At 40.2% G+C, this 14,582-nt stretch overlaps 1 protein-coding gene across 8 annotated transcripts in view; it reads right to left on the bottom strand.

The window, feature by feature from the left end:
• The window catches only part of St3gal3 (ST3 beta-galactoside alpha-2,3-sialyltransferase 3), a 231,978-nt gene that overhangs the window by 107,562 nt on the left and 109,834 nt on the right, over positions 1 to 14,582 (bottom strand). For all 8 annotated transcript variants that reach the window (XR_002391516.2, XR_002391515.2, XM_087214961.1 and 5 more), the window contains one exon: positions 9,192 to 9,234. Coding sequence is in view for 5 of the 8 variants with exons in the window: in XM_013068179.3 (XP_012923633.1) it covers positions 9,192 to 9,234 (43 nt within the window). In the remaining 3 variants the exon portion in view is untranslated. The remainder of the gene's footprint in view (positions 1 to 9,191; positions 9,235 to 14,582) is intronic.

The following is a 14,582-nucleotide window of genomic DNA, read 5'->3' on the forward strand; positions in this document are numbered from 1 at the left end:
GCCCCTCTCCAATACAGTCTACCTTCCTAAGGTCAAAGTCATCTTCCTATAGGTCAAAACTGTTATTTATCTGCTTAAAGCCCTTCAGTGTATCTTTTGCCCTCAAGATGAAATTCAAACTTCTTCCTGTCATCTCTAAAGCTCCATATGATTTAAAAAAAAATTTTTTTTTTTTTTTGAGACAAGGTCTTTCTATGTAGTTCAGGTTGGTCTTGAAGTCACTATGTAGCCTAAACTGGCCTTGACCTCACAGTGATCCTCCTGCCTCAGCCTCCTGAGTGCTGGGATTATAGGCATGTGCCACCAGCCCGGCCAAAGCTCCATATGATCTGATCTATATCCAGGCCTCCAGACTTACCATGTTCCACTCTCACACCTCTTGGAGGTTTGACAGCATAGAAAAAAACAGGCATTGCATCTTTATACAAATATTTATTTCAATTATAGGTAAGGAATAAATAAATCAATATATTGCCCAAGAAAACTCTTTAATTGGTTGAAATTAAAAAAGACCATGGAGAAAACTAAAGAAATGATTGGTAAACAAAAACTGATATAAAATGTATTGTTGAAAATAATGTCTAGAAAGGGGATTTTTTGTTTGTTTGTTTTTGTTGTTTTGTAATACTAGGAATTGAATCCAGGGTCTTTGCATTGAGCTAAATCCCCCAGGCCTTTTGTATTTTTTGAATTTTAAGACTGTTTCTCACTAAATCACCAAGATGCCCAGGCTAGGCTTGAACTTCTAATCCTCCTGTCTCAGCCTACCAGAGCACTGGAATTACAGGCATACACCACCACACCTGACTCTAATGAAGTTTGAAAAAACTTACAGAAAAAAAGAGCACATCCAAGTATATTCTTTTCATTGTAAAGGTATCATAAAGACAATACTTAGACCCAAAAGAAAAGTACTCACAGTCCTACTATCCCGACATAACTACAGTATTATGATATTCTGTAGTAATTATGCTATGTTCAGATATGAATATAGTGATAGCCCTGAAGACCATACCCCATAATTCTTGACTCTACCACATTAGAATCACTTGGGGGAACTATTAAAAAATAAGGTAGAGCATGGGGATTTAGCTTAATGGTGCTACCGCCTGCCTCACAAGCGCAAGGACCTGAGTTTGATCCCCAGTACCAAAAAACAAAAAATAAAAAATAAAGGTATCTGAGCAGGATCCCTAATCAACTAAATCTGAATCTCTAGATAGTGAGGTCCCAGATACGAGTCATTGCATATAGACATACCCTATGTGTAGACACATTTATTTTTGATGTCAATCACCTAGGAAAGCAGGAAATTACTCAGACAGGAAATCAAATACTTTATTAAAGCAGTGAATCTCAAACTGACTGCATATTAGACTTACCCATGGAGCTCCAAACTCCCAATACCCAATGACTTCTAAATCTCTGCAGGTTGGGATGCAGGCCTCAGTAATTTTTTAAGCTCCCCAACTGATTCCCATATGCAGTCAAGGTCAAGACCCACTGTGCAGAGAGAGATCCAATGAATTGCGAAGTGGGAATTTGACTACTTGAGTCTTGTTCACATAGGTATTCAGATGGCTAGGAAGACAAGTCTCCAAACAGTGCGCTGTGACAGAAGCTGGCAGCTATGAAACAAAGAATCTAACCAAATCCTGCAATGTTGTGCTTTCCTGTTATAAACTAAGAATGGCCCTGGTTCATACTAGCTACAGTAGACATAGAATTCTGCATTCTGACTGCATGATTTCACGCACATATGCAATGTGGAAAGGCTAAGCTCACAGAAGTAGAGAGAAGAGTGGTTTATCAAAGGTTGGGATGGTAAAAGATTGTTAATGGGTACAAAGTCACAGCCATATTTGGTTTCCATATGGAGACAGATGTTATGGCTTGGACTAGAAATGTCCCCCAAAGGGCATGTATTGAAGGCTTGGTACCAAGATGATGGGACTGTTGGAAAAAGGTAGAACCTTCAGGAAGTGGGACCTAGTGGAAGAAGTTAGGTCACTGAGGCTGTGCCCTTCAAGGGGACACTGGAACCCTGACCTCGTCTCTCCTTTGTTGTTTCCCAGCTGCCATGAGAAGAGCGGATTTGCTCCACCATAGTGTCCTGCCATGATGTTCTGCTTCATCACTGGCCCAAAGCACAGGTCCAAGAAAACTCCGACACAGAGAACCGAAATAAATCTTTCATCTTTTAAGTTTTCCCAGGTATTCTGTGACAGTGACAGACAGCTGACTAACATAGTGGGCCCAGAAAGTAAGCATGAAAGCAGGGAGATCAGCTGGGAGAGCAATAATGAGGTAGAAGGTGATGGCTGTCACACAGGGTAATGGTCTGCAAGTAGGGAGAAATGGCTGACTGTGGAGGCACTGTATTTAAGGTAAAGCCAATAGGGTTTGCTGATGATTAGATTTCAGTGTCAAAGAAATGACGCTAAGGTTTTTGACTCAAGCAACTGGAAGGAGAGTTGCTTTTTTCTGGGGTAGGGAGGATTCTGGAAAGTGAGGATGTGGTTCTGGACATGTTAACTGTGAGACGCCTAAAACATCCAAGTGAAGGAGGCAAGCGGATAAGTGAGTCTGGTTGTGGAGAAAGTGGACTGGGCTTGACACAAATTTTGAGAGTCATCAGCATGCAAATGATATGTAAAACCCTGAGATTGGATGAGGTCATCTAAGCTATTCTTGTGAGGAAGAGGTGACATACAAAGTACCTACTATGGCATTGGGCTTACAGTAGTAGGTGCTCAATAAATGCTTACCTCATGCAGCCATAGGGGTTTAGCAGGCTATTTTAGGATTATTTTATTCATCACCAGCTATATTTTATTTGATTGTTTTGTTTGGAGATGGGCTTTTTCTATGTTGCCCATGATGATCTTGAATTTGTGATCCTCCTGTCTCAGCCTCCTGAACAGCTACAGTTATGGATATGTGTCAGCACGTTTCCTTCAGCTGTTCTCAGACTGTGTTTATAGGCCTTTCACAACTGACCTATTTCTTCACAGCACTCTGGGGATTAAAAGCTGTTAGGCTTTTGTATCTTTGTGTCAAATTAGACTATGCAATAAAGCCCCATGATCTTGCACACCTGGTAACTATAAAACACCATGTTGTAGCAGCAGACGAGAACTTTCAGAGCACGTACCCACACCCAGCTGAAACAGATAAAACTCCATCTAATCAAATCCACATCCAGAAAGCTCACAGCAGCTCAGCAACCTCACACCTGAACACCAGGATCTGGCTCTTTTGAGGTGTTAAGGTGGCCCTTCTCTCCCTGGGCTGACAGGAACACTCCTGGCTCGTGGTGTTGTATCTTCCCAAGACTGAGATTTCCTCAGGATTCTATCTGGAATTTTCTGCTTCCAGATAGGGACAGGACGAACCCCTCATTTTCTTTGCATCTCTGTTCAAATGTGACCTTCTCAGTGACCAGCTTACTAAAATTTGCAATCTCAGGGTATGAAGCAGGAAGAAAATTGAGTCCTGGTGCCATTTTTTGACATCCTTCCCACCTTACCAGACAGTGATGATGGTACATGACAGTCAAGTCTCATCTTTTGGCTATCACTACTCTTAACAACACATTAGAGTGGAAAACTGAGACAGTGGCTAATGCTCAAGATTAGGGGTAGCAAGACGTAGAGCGGGGCCTTGAAACTCCATGTCTGACCCATTGTCCATGTTTTCAACCACCAAAACACACTGTCTTCCTGTATATCATATTATGCAGTTAAAAGGCAAGGCTTTGAACATCAATTTCCTGAATTTTCACAGCATGGACAAGTGATTTTATCATGTAGATACAAGCAGTAGGGAATTCTCAAACACAAACCAATCTACTTATTCCAGAAATATATAATTAAAAGGGTATAGTAAATTTGAAAAACATCTATTTCTCAACTTTTGGTATATCACAAGACATAGAGGTATTCTGAGACTATTTTAATATAACAGAGTTTCAAGAAGAGAAAACACCTCACAGTGGGGAGGAAATGATTCTCACATAGACACAGCTATGCATTCTCAATCTGTGGTCAGACTGAGGCAGGATGGCAAGTCTGAGCCCAGCCTGGGCAATTTAGGGACTTAGCAAGACCCTGCCTCAAAATATAAAATAAAAATTTAAAAAGGGCTGGAGAGTGGGCTGGGTATTTAGCTCAGTGGTTCTGCCGCCTGCCTCGCAAGCGCAAGGACCCGAGTTCGATCCCTGGTACCAAAAAAAAAAAGGCTGGAGATGTATCCCAGTGTGAAGGTCCTGGGTTCAATACCTGCACCCCCCAAATTTAGTGCTCAGCCAATTACACTTTGTGGGCCAAAGCCAACCTACCATCTGTTTTTTGTAGGAACCCCATCCCAAACCCATGAGTTAAAAGTCTTTGGGTGTGGGGAAAAAAATCAAAAGAAGCATATTTTATGGCACAAACTTACATGAAATTAAAATCTCCATCCATAAAATAAGTGGTATTGGAATGCATCCATATTTACTGATCTATGTATTTTCTTTTCTTTTTTTTTTTTTTTTTTGACACCGGGGATCGAACTCAGGACCTTGTGCCTGTGAGGCAGGCGGTGGAACCACTGAGCTAAATCCCCAGACCCTGATCTATGCATTTTCTACGGATCCTTTCATATCACAACTGCAGAGTTGAACAACTGTGACTGAGACAATAAAGTCTCCAACCCCTGAGGCTTGCCCTTCAACTGTTTGGATAACGGGACTGCGCTGCCTACCTGACCTTGCAACTGAAACTAATCTCTGTAAAATTGTGAATGTTTAGACAGTGTCTTATTGAAACAAACCAACCTGAATATGGGGGCCTGTATATAGAATATCTGGGGCAGTGGAGAGTATGAGCAGTGACCTGTTAGGTTTCTTATTTTTGGAGCTTGATAAGAAGACATCAGGGGTTTCCTGTGTCATAAATGATATTAAAAAAATCTTGAATAAAAGCTGCAATAAAACTGTCTATTGTGATTTCAGGTCTCTGCTTAAGTATGAGGTTATTGATGGGAGCTTTATCATGCAATAGTATTTTGCAAAAATAATTGCCTAAATTTAAATAGAAATGCAAACTTTTCAAGTTCAACATACTATTAAAAACAGTGACATGTTTACTATCTGACCCTTTACAAAAAAAGTTTTCTGACCCCTGTTAGAATTTCTTCTGACTTATCATCAATTCACTAAGTCTGCCTTCGGTTGTGCTTACTCTGCTGCTTAATGTTCCTATTAGTCTTTATTTTCGGTCATTGTATTTTTCAATTCTAGAAGTTCAATGTTTTTAAATCTAATATTTTACTTTTCATAGTTCCCTATTCTATGCACATGTTCAATCTTTTCCTTTATTTCTTTAAATATAGTATACATAACTGCTTTATAAACTGTGTCTGGTCATTATGGTTTAGATCTAGAAAGTCTTCTAAAAGTTTGATGTCTTTGAAGGTGGGGGCTTTTAGAAGATAAATGGATCAAGGGGAGCTATATTCATCAGTGGATCAAACCACTGGTAAACACATAGCTGAATGCTGTTAGGAGGTAGGGCCTGGCTGGAAGGGGCCGACATTGTGAGTATTACCTGAAAGGGAAGACCTTGGGGTCTGGCTCCTCTCTTCCCTCTCTGCTTCCTGGCTGCCATTCTGAGAGCAGCTGTCCTCTGCCCAAGCCCTTTCTGCCTTAGAGCCAGCAAACCAGAGACTGAAAACATGAGCCAAAATAAACCTCTCCTCCTTTAAGTTGTGGGCATTGGATACTGTATTTTGTCCTGCTAATGAGAGAAAGTGACTAAGACACTGGTAATTCCAATTTCAGAAATCTTTGTGAGTTCTCCTCTGTTGTCTGTTACTTTTCATGGTTCTCATTAATGAGAGCTTGTTTCCTTGTATATTTAGCTATTTTTTACTGTGAGCTGCTCATTTCCTTAAAAAGTTAGTGAGGAGTTCGTGTCTTTCTCTAGACAGGGTTTGGATTTGTCTCCGCCAGGTGCTTGGTGGCACAGTGATATCCAAAATAGCTCACACTGATCTCAGTAGCTTGAGATCCTCTAGATTACCTAAATGATGAGAACCTTGGCAATGAATATCAACTGCTTTTATTTTATTAACTATCTATTCTAGTTCACTCAGAGCTACGGAAATCATTTCTGTAGTCTTGGCCTGGGGCTACAGACCTAATTCTAGTTTATCCTGACACAGTCCTTTGGGATTACAGTTTAGTATGGAAAGGGTAAAAAAAGGTGTCAAATATGGAAGATGAATTAATAGAACTGGAGGCTAGATCAAGAAGGTCTAAAATTTAATCAAGAGTCTTTGAAGAGGAGTAGAGAGAATAAAGGAGTAGAGAGTGAAGCAGAGGCAATATTTTAAGAGAGGATAGCTGATCAGCAGCACAGTGCCTGCCTGGCAAGTGTGAGGTCCTGAGTACCAAAAAAAAAACAAAACAAAAAACAGGATAGCTGAAAATTTCCCAGAACATATGATTCTAATCTATTATGATTCATAATATTCTTATATTCAAGAAGTTAAATAAACCTCAATCAAGATAAATAAAAAGAAATCCTTGGCCAGGGATTTAGCTCAGTGGTTTTACTGCCTGTTGCATAAGCGCAAGGACCCGAGTTCGATCCCTGGTACCAAAAATAAAATAGAAAGAAATCCTTGCAGGGCCGGGGATTTAGCTCAGTGTTTCCACTGCCTGCCTCACAAGCACAAGGTCCCAAGTTCAATCCCCCATACCAAAAAATAAAAATAAAAGAAATCCTTGCATTTGTATTCTTATTTATATGTATATAATCCTTTTTTATTCTTCTTAAAACTACAGGAAGTGAATGCTAATTGTCTCCATTTTTCATAAAGAAAAACTGAGATTCAGAAAGCTAAAATGAATTATCTAAGGTCATGTAATACTAGGTAGCAGAGTCAGAATTCGAATCCAGAGACCTAAACTTTGTTAATGAATCCTCCCCACCCCATCAAAAAGCAAAAAACAAAAAAAGCAGAATCCTGTACCCTGGAAGAAGGTAGAAACATTTCTACATATCTGTGTTTTCTTCTCTACAAAACCCCGATATGGAAAAACCTCTGTAGCAAGAGGCAGGAAAGCTCTAGTTTATATCTTAGATCATGAGTTAAATTAATGGGGACAAGCCAATTCCAAAGACCAAGTTGACTCAGATATTTCATGGAACTGGCCTGGTACACAACAGCAAGCTTCACAACCGATAATTCCAATCTGTAATGCTCAACTGTCAGGACAGCAGGGCAGAAGCACCCTCCTCCTCCTCCTCCTCTGCTGCTGCTAAAGACAGCTTAAACACTGTAGTTACCATGTCCTCAATAACATACCCTTTGTTATCAATGTGATTCCACTTGGTAATTACTGTATCTCTTCTGTTCTGGTGGCATTTCACTTACTTATGGCTTATACTTTTTTGTTTTCTTTTTTCCCAGAGCACCAAATTAAGGATTTTCTAAGAGTAAAGCCTGTGGCTTTCTGGCACAATCAAGGCCCATTCCCCAGATGTTAAAATCTGGCTGACATCTCTCTACTAGCTGGTAAAAAGAGCAGACCATTCTTTCCTCATTGTTGTATCGATGATATACCAGAGCTGAGAGAGTTACAGTGCCTGAACTCATAGTAAAAGGTACCACAGCCAAGAAACTAGGTTCTAGGAAAAGAGGCCAGATAGACAATTCAGTGAGAAAGTCAAAGAGCCCCTAGTTCAAGGTCTTTTGTGTACGTGTGACTATCACCACCTGACGCAGCTGTGGATAAAGCCTAGGCAGGAGAGGAAAGGAGACACACTGTGATTTTTTCATGATGTCTGTCTTGGTCAGGACAGGGATACAGATACACAAAGCTGACCAACAAGAAAGGAGTCACGGGCTGGGTGTGGCGGTACATGTCTGTTATTCCAGCACTTGGGAGGCTAATGCAGAAGGATTGCCACAAATTTAAAGGCACCTTGGGCTACATAGTGAGTTCAAGGCTGGCCTGAATTATATAGTGAGACCCTGTCTCAAAAAAAGAAAAGAGTCATGGGATGTGGTATGAGAGTTTTACAAGCATTTAAATGTGAGTGGTCTCATGTAGGGAAAAAACATTCAAGCATGCTGGTCAAATAGGGAAGTGCAGTTATCCATCCATCAACCATCCATTCATCCATCCAGTGCTTACTGAGCACCTAACAAACATGTCTGTGCTATCTAGGCACTAGGAAGACCATGAGGGCCAGAACAGGGAAAAATTCTGGATCAGATATCCTGTACTTGAAAGTCCCTTATGAATTCATCAATTCAATTAAATCTTTTAGAAAACCCTATAAAGTACGTATATATTGTTATCTTCATCTTACAGATGAAACTGAGGCTCAAAGTGGTTTAACATCTTGCCCAAAATCACAAAGAGAATAAATGGCAACCTGGAACTTGAACCAAACTTTGCCTGGCTCTGAGTCTAGGCCCTTAATAAAGTAATAATCACTACACAGTTAATTATAGTACAGCAAGATAACTGGTAACAGCGACAGAAAATTTAAAGGGGGCCTAGAGAAAGACAGAGTTTTGTGTAGGGAGGAAATGATCTTTGAGTTTTCCTAGTGGACTAGCAAAACAAGGGAGTTTGAGGCACAAATAATAAGCATTTACAAGGGTCGAGGGAAAAGGAGAGTTTACCTGTGGCAGCAGTGACAGGATCTGAAGCTGGAGAAGAAGACATAGGACTGAGTACAGAAGACTTTGCAGGCCAGGTGGAAAAGCATCTCCATCAGTAACTCTTTGCCCTCTACTCGGTAGGATAAGCCTTTCCAGAGGGCTTCCTTGTCCCTCAAACCCCTGGCAGTGGCATTCTATAAAGAGCTGCCTGAAGGCCGGGGGGTTTAGCTCAGTGGTTTCCAACGCCTGCTGCGCAAGCACGAGGTTCTGAGGTCGATCCCCAGTACCAAAAAAAAGAGCTGCCTGTGCCAGCCAAATCAAGGAGCTCATGTTTGCACTCCCTACTCTATCCTTCCCAAGGCCCTACGGACTGCAACATGCTCAAAGATTCTGCTGACAACCTGATGGACAGAGCCCCCAGGGGATCCCCCACAACCGCATGGGTAAGAGAAGCTCCCCTTCAAAGTTAAGACTCCCAAATTTCACGACTCTCTACCACACAACCAAGGCATTTTTCTCATTCTACTCACAGTTTAGAGTCCAGTTTCAGGAGGAAGCCCAACCGATCATACTCTGAAAAAGAAAAGCAGAAAACATCACTAAAGTCAAGCCACTGGTGACACTAGCACACTGCATTCCTGAGACCTAGTCCATGGAGATGGAGAGCCCTTGGAAAAGAATATAATTCAACTGTTTAAAAAAACAGAACCAAGACAGAAGCCACAACTAAACTTAAGTCAAAAACAGCTCCTGAGCAAATTTTTTTGTGAAGACCCAGGCTCAATGCCAGTGGATTTCCCAGGTCTTCTAGGCCAACCTGTCCTACACTGATAGAGAATTGCCTACCTGCATAAATGAGGAACATGGGCTGGGCATGGTGGCACACACCTGTAATACCAGCACTTGGGAGGCTGAGCCAGGAGGATTGCAGCAAGTTCAAGGCCACCCTGAGCTACATAGTGAGTTCAAGGCCAGCCTGAACTACAAATGAGACCCCGTCTCTCAAAAAAAAAACACCAAAATTAAGAAATAAGGAACTTGAAACTATAACTTAGTAAACCACAAAACAATACTGGAGATGGAAGAGGGTCTAAAGCAATCTCTGCTTCCACTTAGCTCTGAGCACATTATTTGCTAAATGAGCCAGGGTGACTATGAGGTGAATATGTGGCAGTCAAGTGCTCCTCAAATCCATTCCTGCTGCAGTAATCACAGAGAATTGACAGAACTAATTACATAAAGAAGCCAGATTTAAAATAAAATTTAAATACAAACCAGTAAGATTTTGCAACAAATGCTAAGCCATCAACATTTTAATATTTTGCTTCATTTTAAAGTGAGGCTGAAGGAGTTTTACAAAATTATATGGACAAGAAATTTTTTTAAAAGGACCTTGGGGGCCAAGCAGGAAAGTATACAGAAAATAATAAACTGTAGGTTGGGAAAGCAGAATGCCAAGTGAATGCCCTGTGATCCTGTGTGCTTGCCAAAGGGTTACATCTCTGTCTCCAAGATTTTCCACAGCTAAAACTAAGTGAAAAGCACTGAGTTCATGGCCCACGCTGTCCACAGAATAAACCAGGAGAATCGCACCTATTTCCAATACTGTCTTGAGGGAAATTTCCTATGTTCTCAAAAAATTGTATAATGAAGACTGCTGTGTGTTTGAGGGGATGTATGCACATAAAAGTGGCCTATGAATGCAGTACTCTGCTGGCCTGGTTCACTCAGAAGATAAAACAGGTGCCAGGGATTTAGTTCAGTAGCTCAGCCTCCTGCCTTGGAAGCACATGGTCCCAAGTTCTATCCCTGGTTCCAAAAAAAAAAGAAGATAAAACAGAATATCACAACCAAAACACAGGATGGGGAAGGCCAGGAAGCAAAGCTTTCGAGGAACTTGGGCTATGGTAACCAATGAATAGCCAAGAGGGGGAAGTTACAGATGCTGACAAGTACTGCACAGAAGTCATTCTGCAAGGCCACTTAAGGCCAGATGCCTGGCTTTCACAATCAGCTGAGCTGCGTGCGTGCGGTCAGAGAGCAAATCCTCTTCTTAACATTAAAGATGTCAATTAGGACACAGAACTCAATGGAGGGCTTGCCTCCCAAGAGAATTCCCTTGGGCAAGTGAAGCTTGGCTCGAAACAATTCTGGCTTTGTTCTGATTCACACAAACAGATGAGAATTTCCTTAACTTATCAAGAACTTACAAAAAGTAGCAGGAAAACACTAATTTTAAAAAACTAAAAACTCAATTTGTAAAAAGTTGATATGAAAGTTAGGACTTTTTAAACACTTTTATTTTGTCATTCCATGAAAAAGGAACTTCATCAACTTGCCAAATACGTGTGGCCAGTCACCATGCCGCTGCCCCTCAGACCTAAGCACAACTCCTGGATGCACAATGCACCCACCGACCAGCAGACTCTTTCCAGAGAGGCAAACTCAAACATCAGGGGCCAAGCAAGATCCCAATACAAACAAGGAAGCAGGAGAATGTAATACCCTTTTGCAGTAGCTCATACCACGTATTGTAGTTACATGAAAAAACTGCTGAAATGTTGCTATTCAATTCACACACACACACCTTCTGTTTTGTAATCACAATTACATTTATTTCCCAGTGGTATTCTGAGTTTTTGAATTTTACATAAACATACTGATTACATGTTAAACAAATAAAAACAACTGAATGTTTAAAATTATTTTGTTCCTTTCATGGCTTTCATGATCTATCTTTCATTAAGAGACACAAATATCATGGGCCAGGAATCTAGCTCAGTGGTTCCATCGCCTGCCTCACAAGCTCAAGGACCTGAGTTTGATCCCAGGTACAGAAAAAAAAAAAAAAGAGAGAGAGAGACAAGTATCAGAAACATTCCCCTTAATTTTTTAAGAAAAGGTAACTTTCTTAAATAGCCCCTTTCTTGGCTACAGTGAGACCCAGTCCTTTGGGAATGGAGCCCGTGGATACCCTATTGAAGGGCAGCCTCAACTAGCTCCAGCTAACTTGCCAAGCAGTATTACAGGCACAGCATTTCCATATCCGATTTTTCTTTTCTTTTTTAAAATTAATTTTATTGGTATATTTTAGATACACAATATAATGACATTCATCATTGGAAATTTGCACCTTTACATAATTGCTCTTGGTTCTTATGTTTTCCTCATTACCCTGCCTTCCCTTCAACCCCTCCATCCTTCCCTATTTACAAGGATTTTGTCTCCATTTTTTCATTTTCTCATATTAATTCCATTCCCTACTTTCCTTTCCCCTACCCCTTCGACTTCCCCTTCCCCTTTGCCTCTTTTCTTCCTGTTCACATTATCTATTATAACTTTTAGTCTTTATTTACACTTTCAGTTCCTCATACTAGAGAAACTATTCAGTATTCACACGTATGTTCTATTTATTTCACTTAAGATATCACCTCAATGTGCATCCACTTAGCTATAAATATCTCTAATTTCTCATTTTTATGGCTGAGTAGTACTCCATTATATAAAAAACATTTTGTTTATCCAGTCTCCAGTTGATGGGCAATTGGGATGCTTCCAAATTTTAGCTATTACAAACTGCGCTGCTATGAACATGGGTGCACATATATCACTGTGGTATGATTCTTTTAATTCTTTGGGGAAGATCCCCAGCAGGGGAATAGCTGGGTCAAATGGCACTTCCAGTCCTAGTTCTTTGAGGTATCTCCATACTGATTTCCACAGGGGTTGCACCAGCCTACACTCCCACTAGCAGTGGAGTAGGGTTCCTCTCTCCCCACAGCCCCGCCAGCACTTGCTATTGGTTGATTTCATGATAGCAGCCATTTTTTCTGAGGTGAGGTGGAATCTCAGCATTGTTTTTATTTGCATCTCTCGAATGACCAGTGATGTTGAACATTTTTTCACATTATTATTTGCTATTTCTACTTGTCTGAGAAATGTCTGTTCATTTCAGATGCTCATTTTTGGATTGGGTCTTTAAATTTGGGAGGTCTGATTTTTTTTTAAGCTCTTTATTGATTCTAGATAGTAGACCTTTGTCTGAGGGACAGCTGGTAAAAATTTTTTCCCACATTGTGGGTTGTCTCTTCACATGGCTGGTGGTTTCTCTTGCTATGCACAAGCTTTTTAATAAGAAGAGATCCCACTTGTTGATTCTGCTAGATCCCAGGCAACTGAGGTTTTGTTCATAAAATCTTTTCCTACACCAATGTCTTCAGAGTTCTACCTAACCTCTGTTCCAGCCAGTTCAGCATTTCTATTTTAATATTTAGATCTTTCGTTCATTTCGATTTTAGTTTAGTGCATGGTGAGAGATATAGGTCTAGTTTCAATCTCTGGCAAGTTGAAACCCAGTTTTTCCAGCGCCATTTATTAAAGAGGTAATCTTTCCTCCAGTGAGGGTGTTTGGCTCCTTTGTCAAAGATGAGGTGGCTGAGTGTGTCTGGAGTTGTTTGTGCATCTACTAATCTGTTCCACTGGTCCTCAGGTCTATTTCTTTTCCAGAACCATGCTATTTTTATCACAGTAGTCTTGTAGTATAGTTTCAATTTGGGAATTGTAATATCCCCTGCCATGTCTCTGTTACCTAGAATTGCTTCTGCTATTCTAGGTCTCTTCTTGTTCCAAATGAATTTTTGGATTGTTTTCTCAAGGTCCATGAAGTATGCTGATGGGATTTCAATGGGATTTCATTGAATCTATATAGCAATTTTGGAAGTATGGCCATTTTCACTATGTTGATCCTTCCTACCCAGGGGCAAGGGTGTCTTTCCATTTTCTGATAACCCCTTAAATCTCTTTATTCAAAGTGCTATAGTTTTCAGAGAAGAGGTCTTTGATTTCTTTTGTTAGGTGGATTCCTAGGTATTTCAGTTTCTTGGATGCCATTGTGAAAGGAATTGTTTGCCCTATTTCTCTCTCTGTGAGTCTGTTGTCTGTGTAGAGGAAAGCTATTGATTTTTGTGTACTGACCTTGTATCCAGCTACTTTACTGTATTTGGTTATTAATACTAGAAGACTTCTGGTGGAGTTCTTGGGGTTTTCTATATAGAGTATCATGTCATCTGCAAATAATGACAATTTGACTTCTTTATTTTCTATCTTTATTCCTTTTATTTCTTTCTCTTGTCTAATTGCTGTGGCTAACGTTTCCAAGACTATATTGAAAAGGAGTGGTGACAGTGGACATCCTTGTCTGGTTTTTGATTTTAGTGTGAAGGATTTCAGTTTTTCACCATTTAGTATGATATTAGCTGTTGGTTTTTCATAGATGGCTTTTATCAGATTGATGTAGGGACCATTTATTCCAATTTTTTGTAGGGTTTTTATCATAAATGCATGTTGGATTTTTTTCAAATGCTTTTTCTGCATCTATGGAGATGATCATATGCTTTTTGTCCTTGGCTGTACTGATATAGTGTATTACATTCTTTGATTTGTGTATGTTGAACCATCCCTGCATCCCTGGGATGAATCCCACTTGGTCAGGGTGTATGATCTTCTTGATGATCTTCTGCATTCTATTTGCTGGTATCTTATTAAGAATTTTTGCATCTATGTTTATTAGTGAGATTGGCCTATACTTCTCTTTTTCGGTTGTGTCTTTCTCTGCTTTGGGGATCAAGGTGATGCTTGCTTCCAGGAATGAATTTGGGAGTATTGCTTCCCTTTCAATTTCACTGAAAAGTTTAAACAGTAGTGGCAGTAGTTCCTCTCTAAATGCCTTGTAAAATTCAGCAGTGAAGCCATCAGGATCCAGGCTTTTCTTAGTTGCTAAATTTCTAATTAATTTTCAATTTCACTGATTGATATTGGGTTGTTTAGAAATTTTAGGTCTTCTTCGTTTAACTTTGGTAATTCATATGTATCTAGGAATCTGTCCATTTCTTCTGTGTTTTCCATCTTGTTGGTGTATAGGT

This window comes from Heterocephalus glaber, unplaced genomic scaffold, assembly GCF_053883595.1.
Source record: "Heterocephalus glaber isolate CG9 unplaced genomic scaffold, H.glaber_assembly_v1.0 deba00001452, whole genome shotgun sequence".
Taxonomy (NCBI): domain Eukaryota; kingdom Metazoa; phylum Chordata; class Mammalia; order Rodentia; family Bathyergidae; genus Heterocephalus; species Heterocephalus glaber.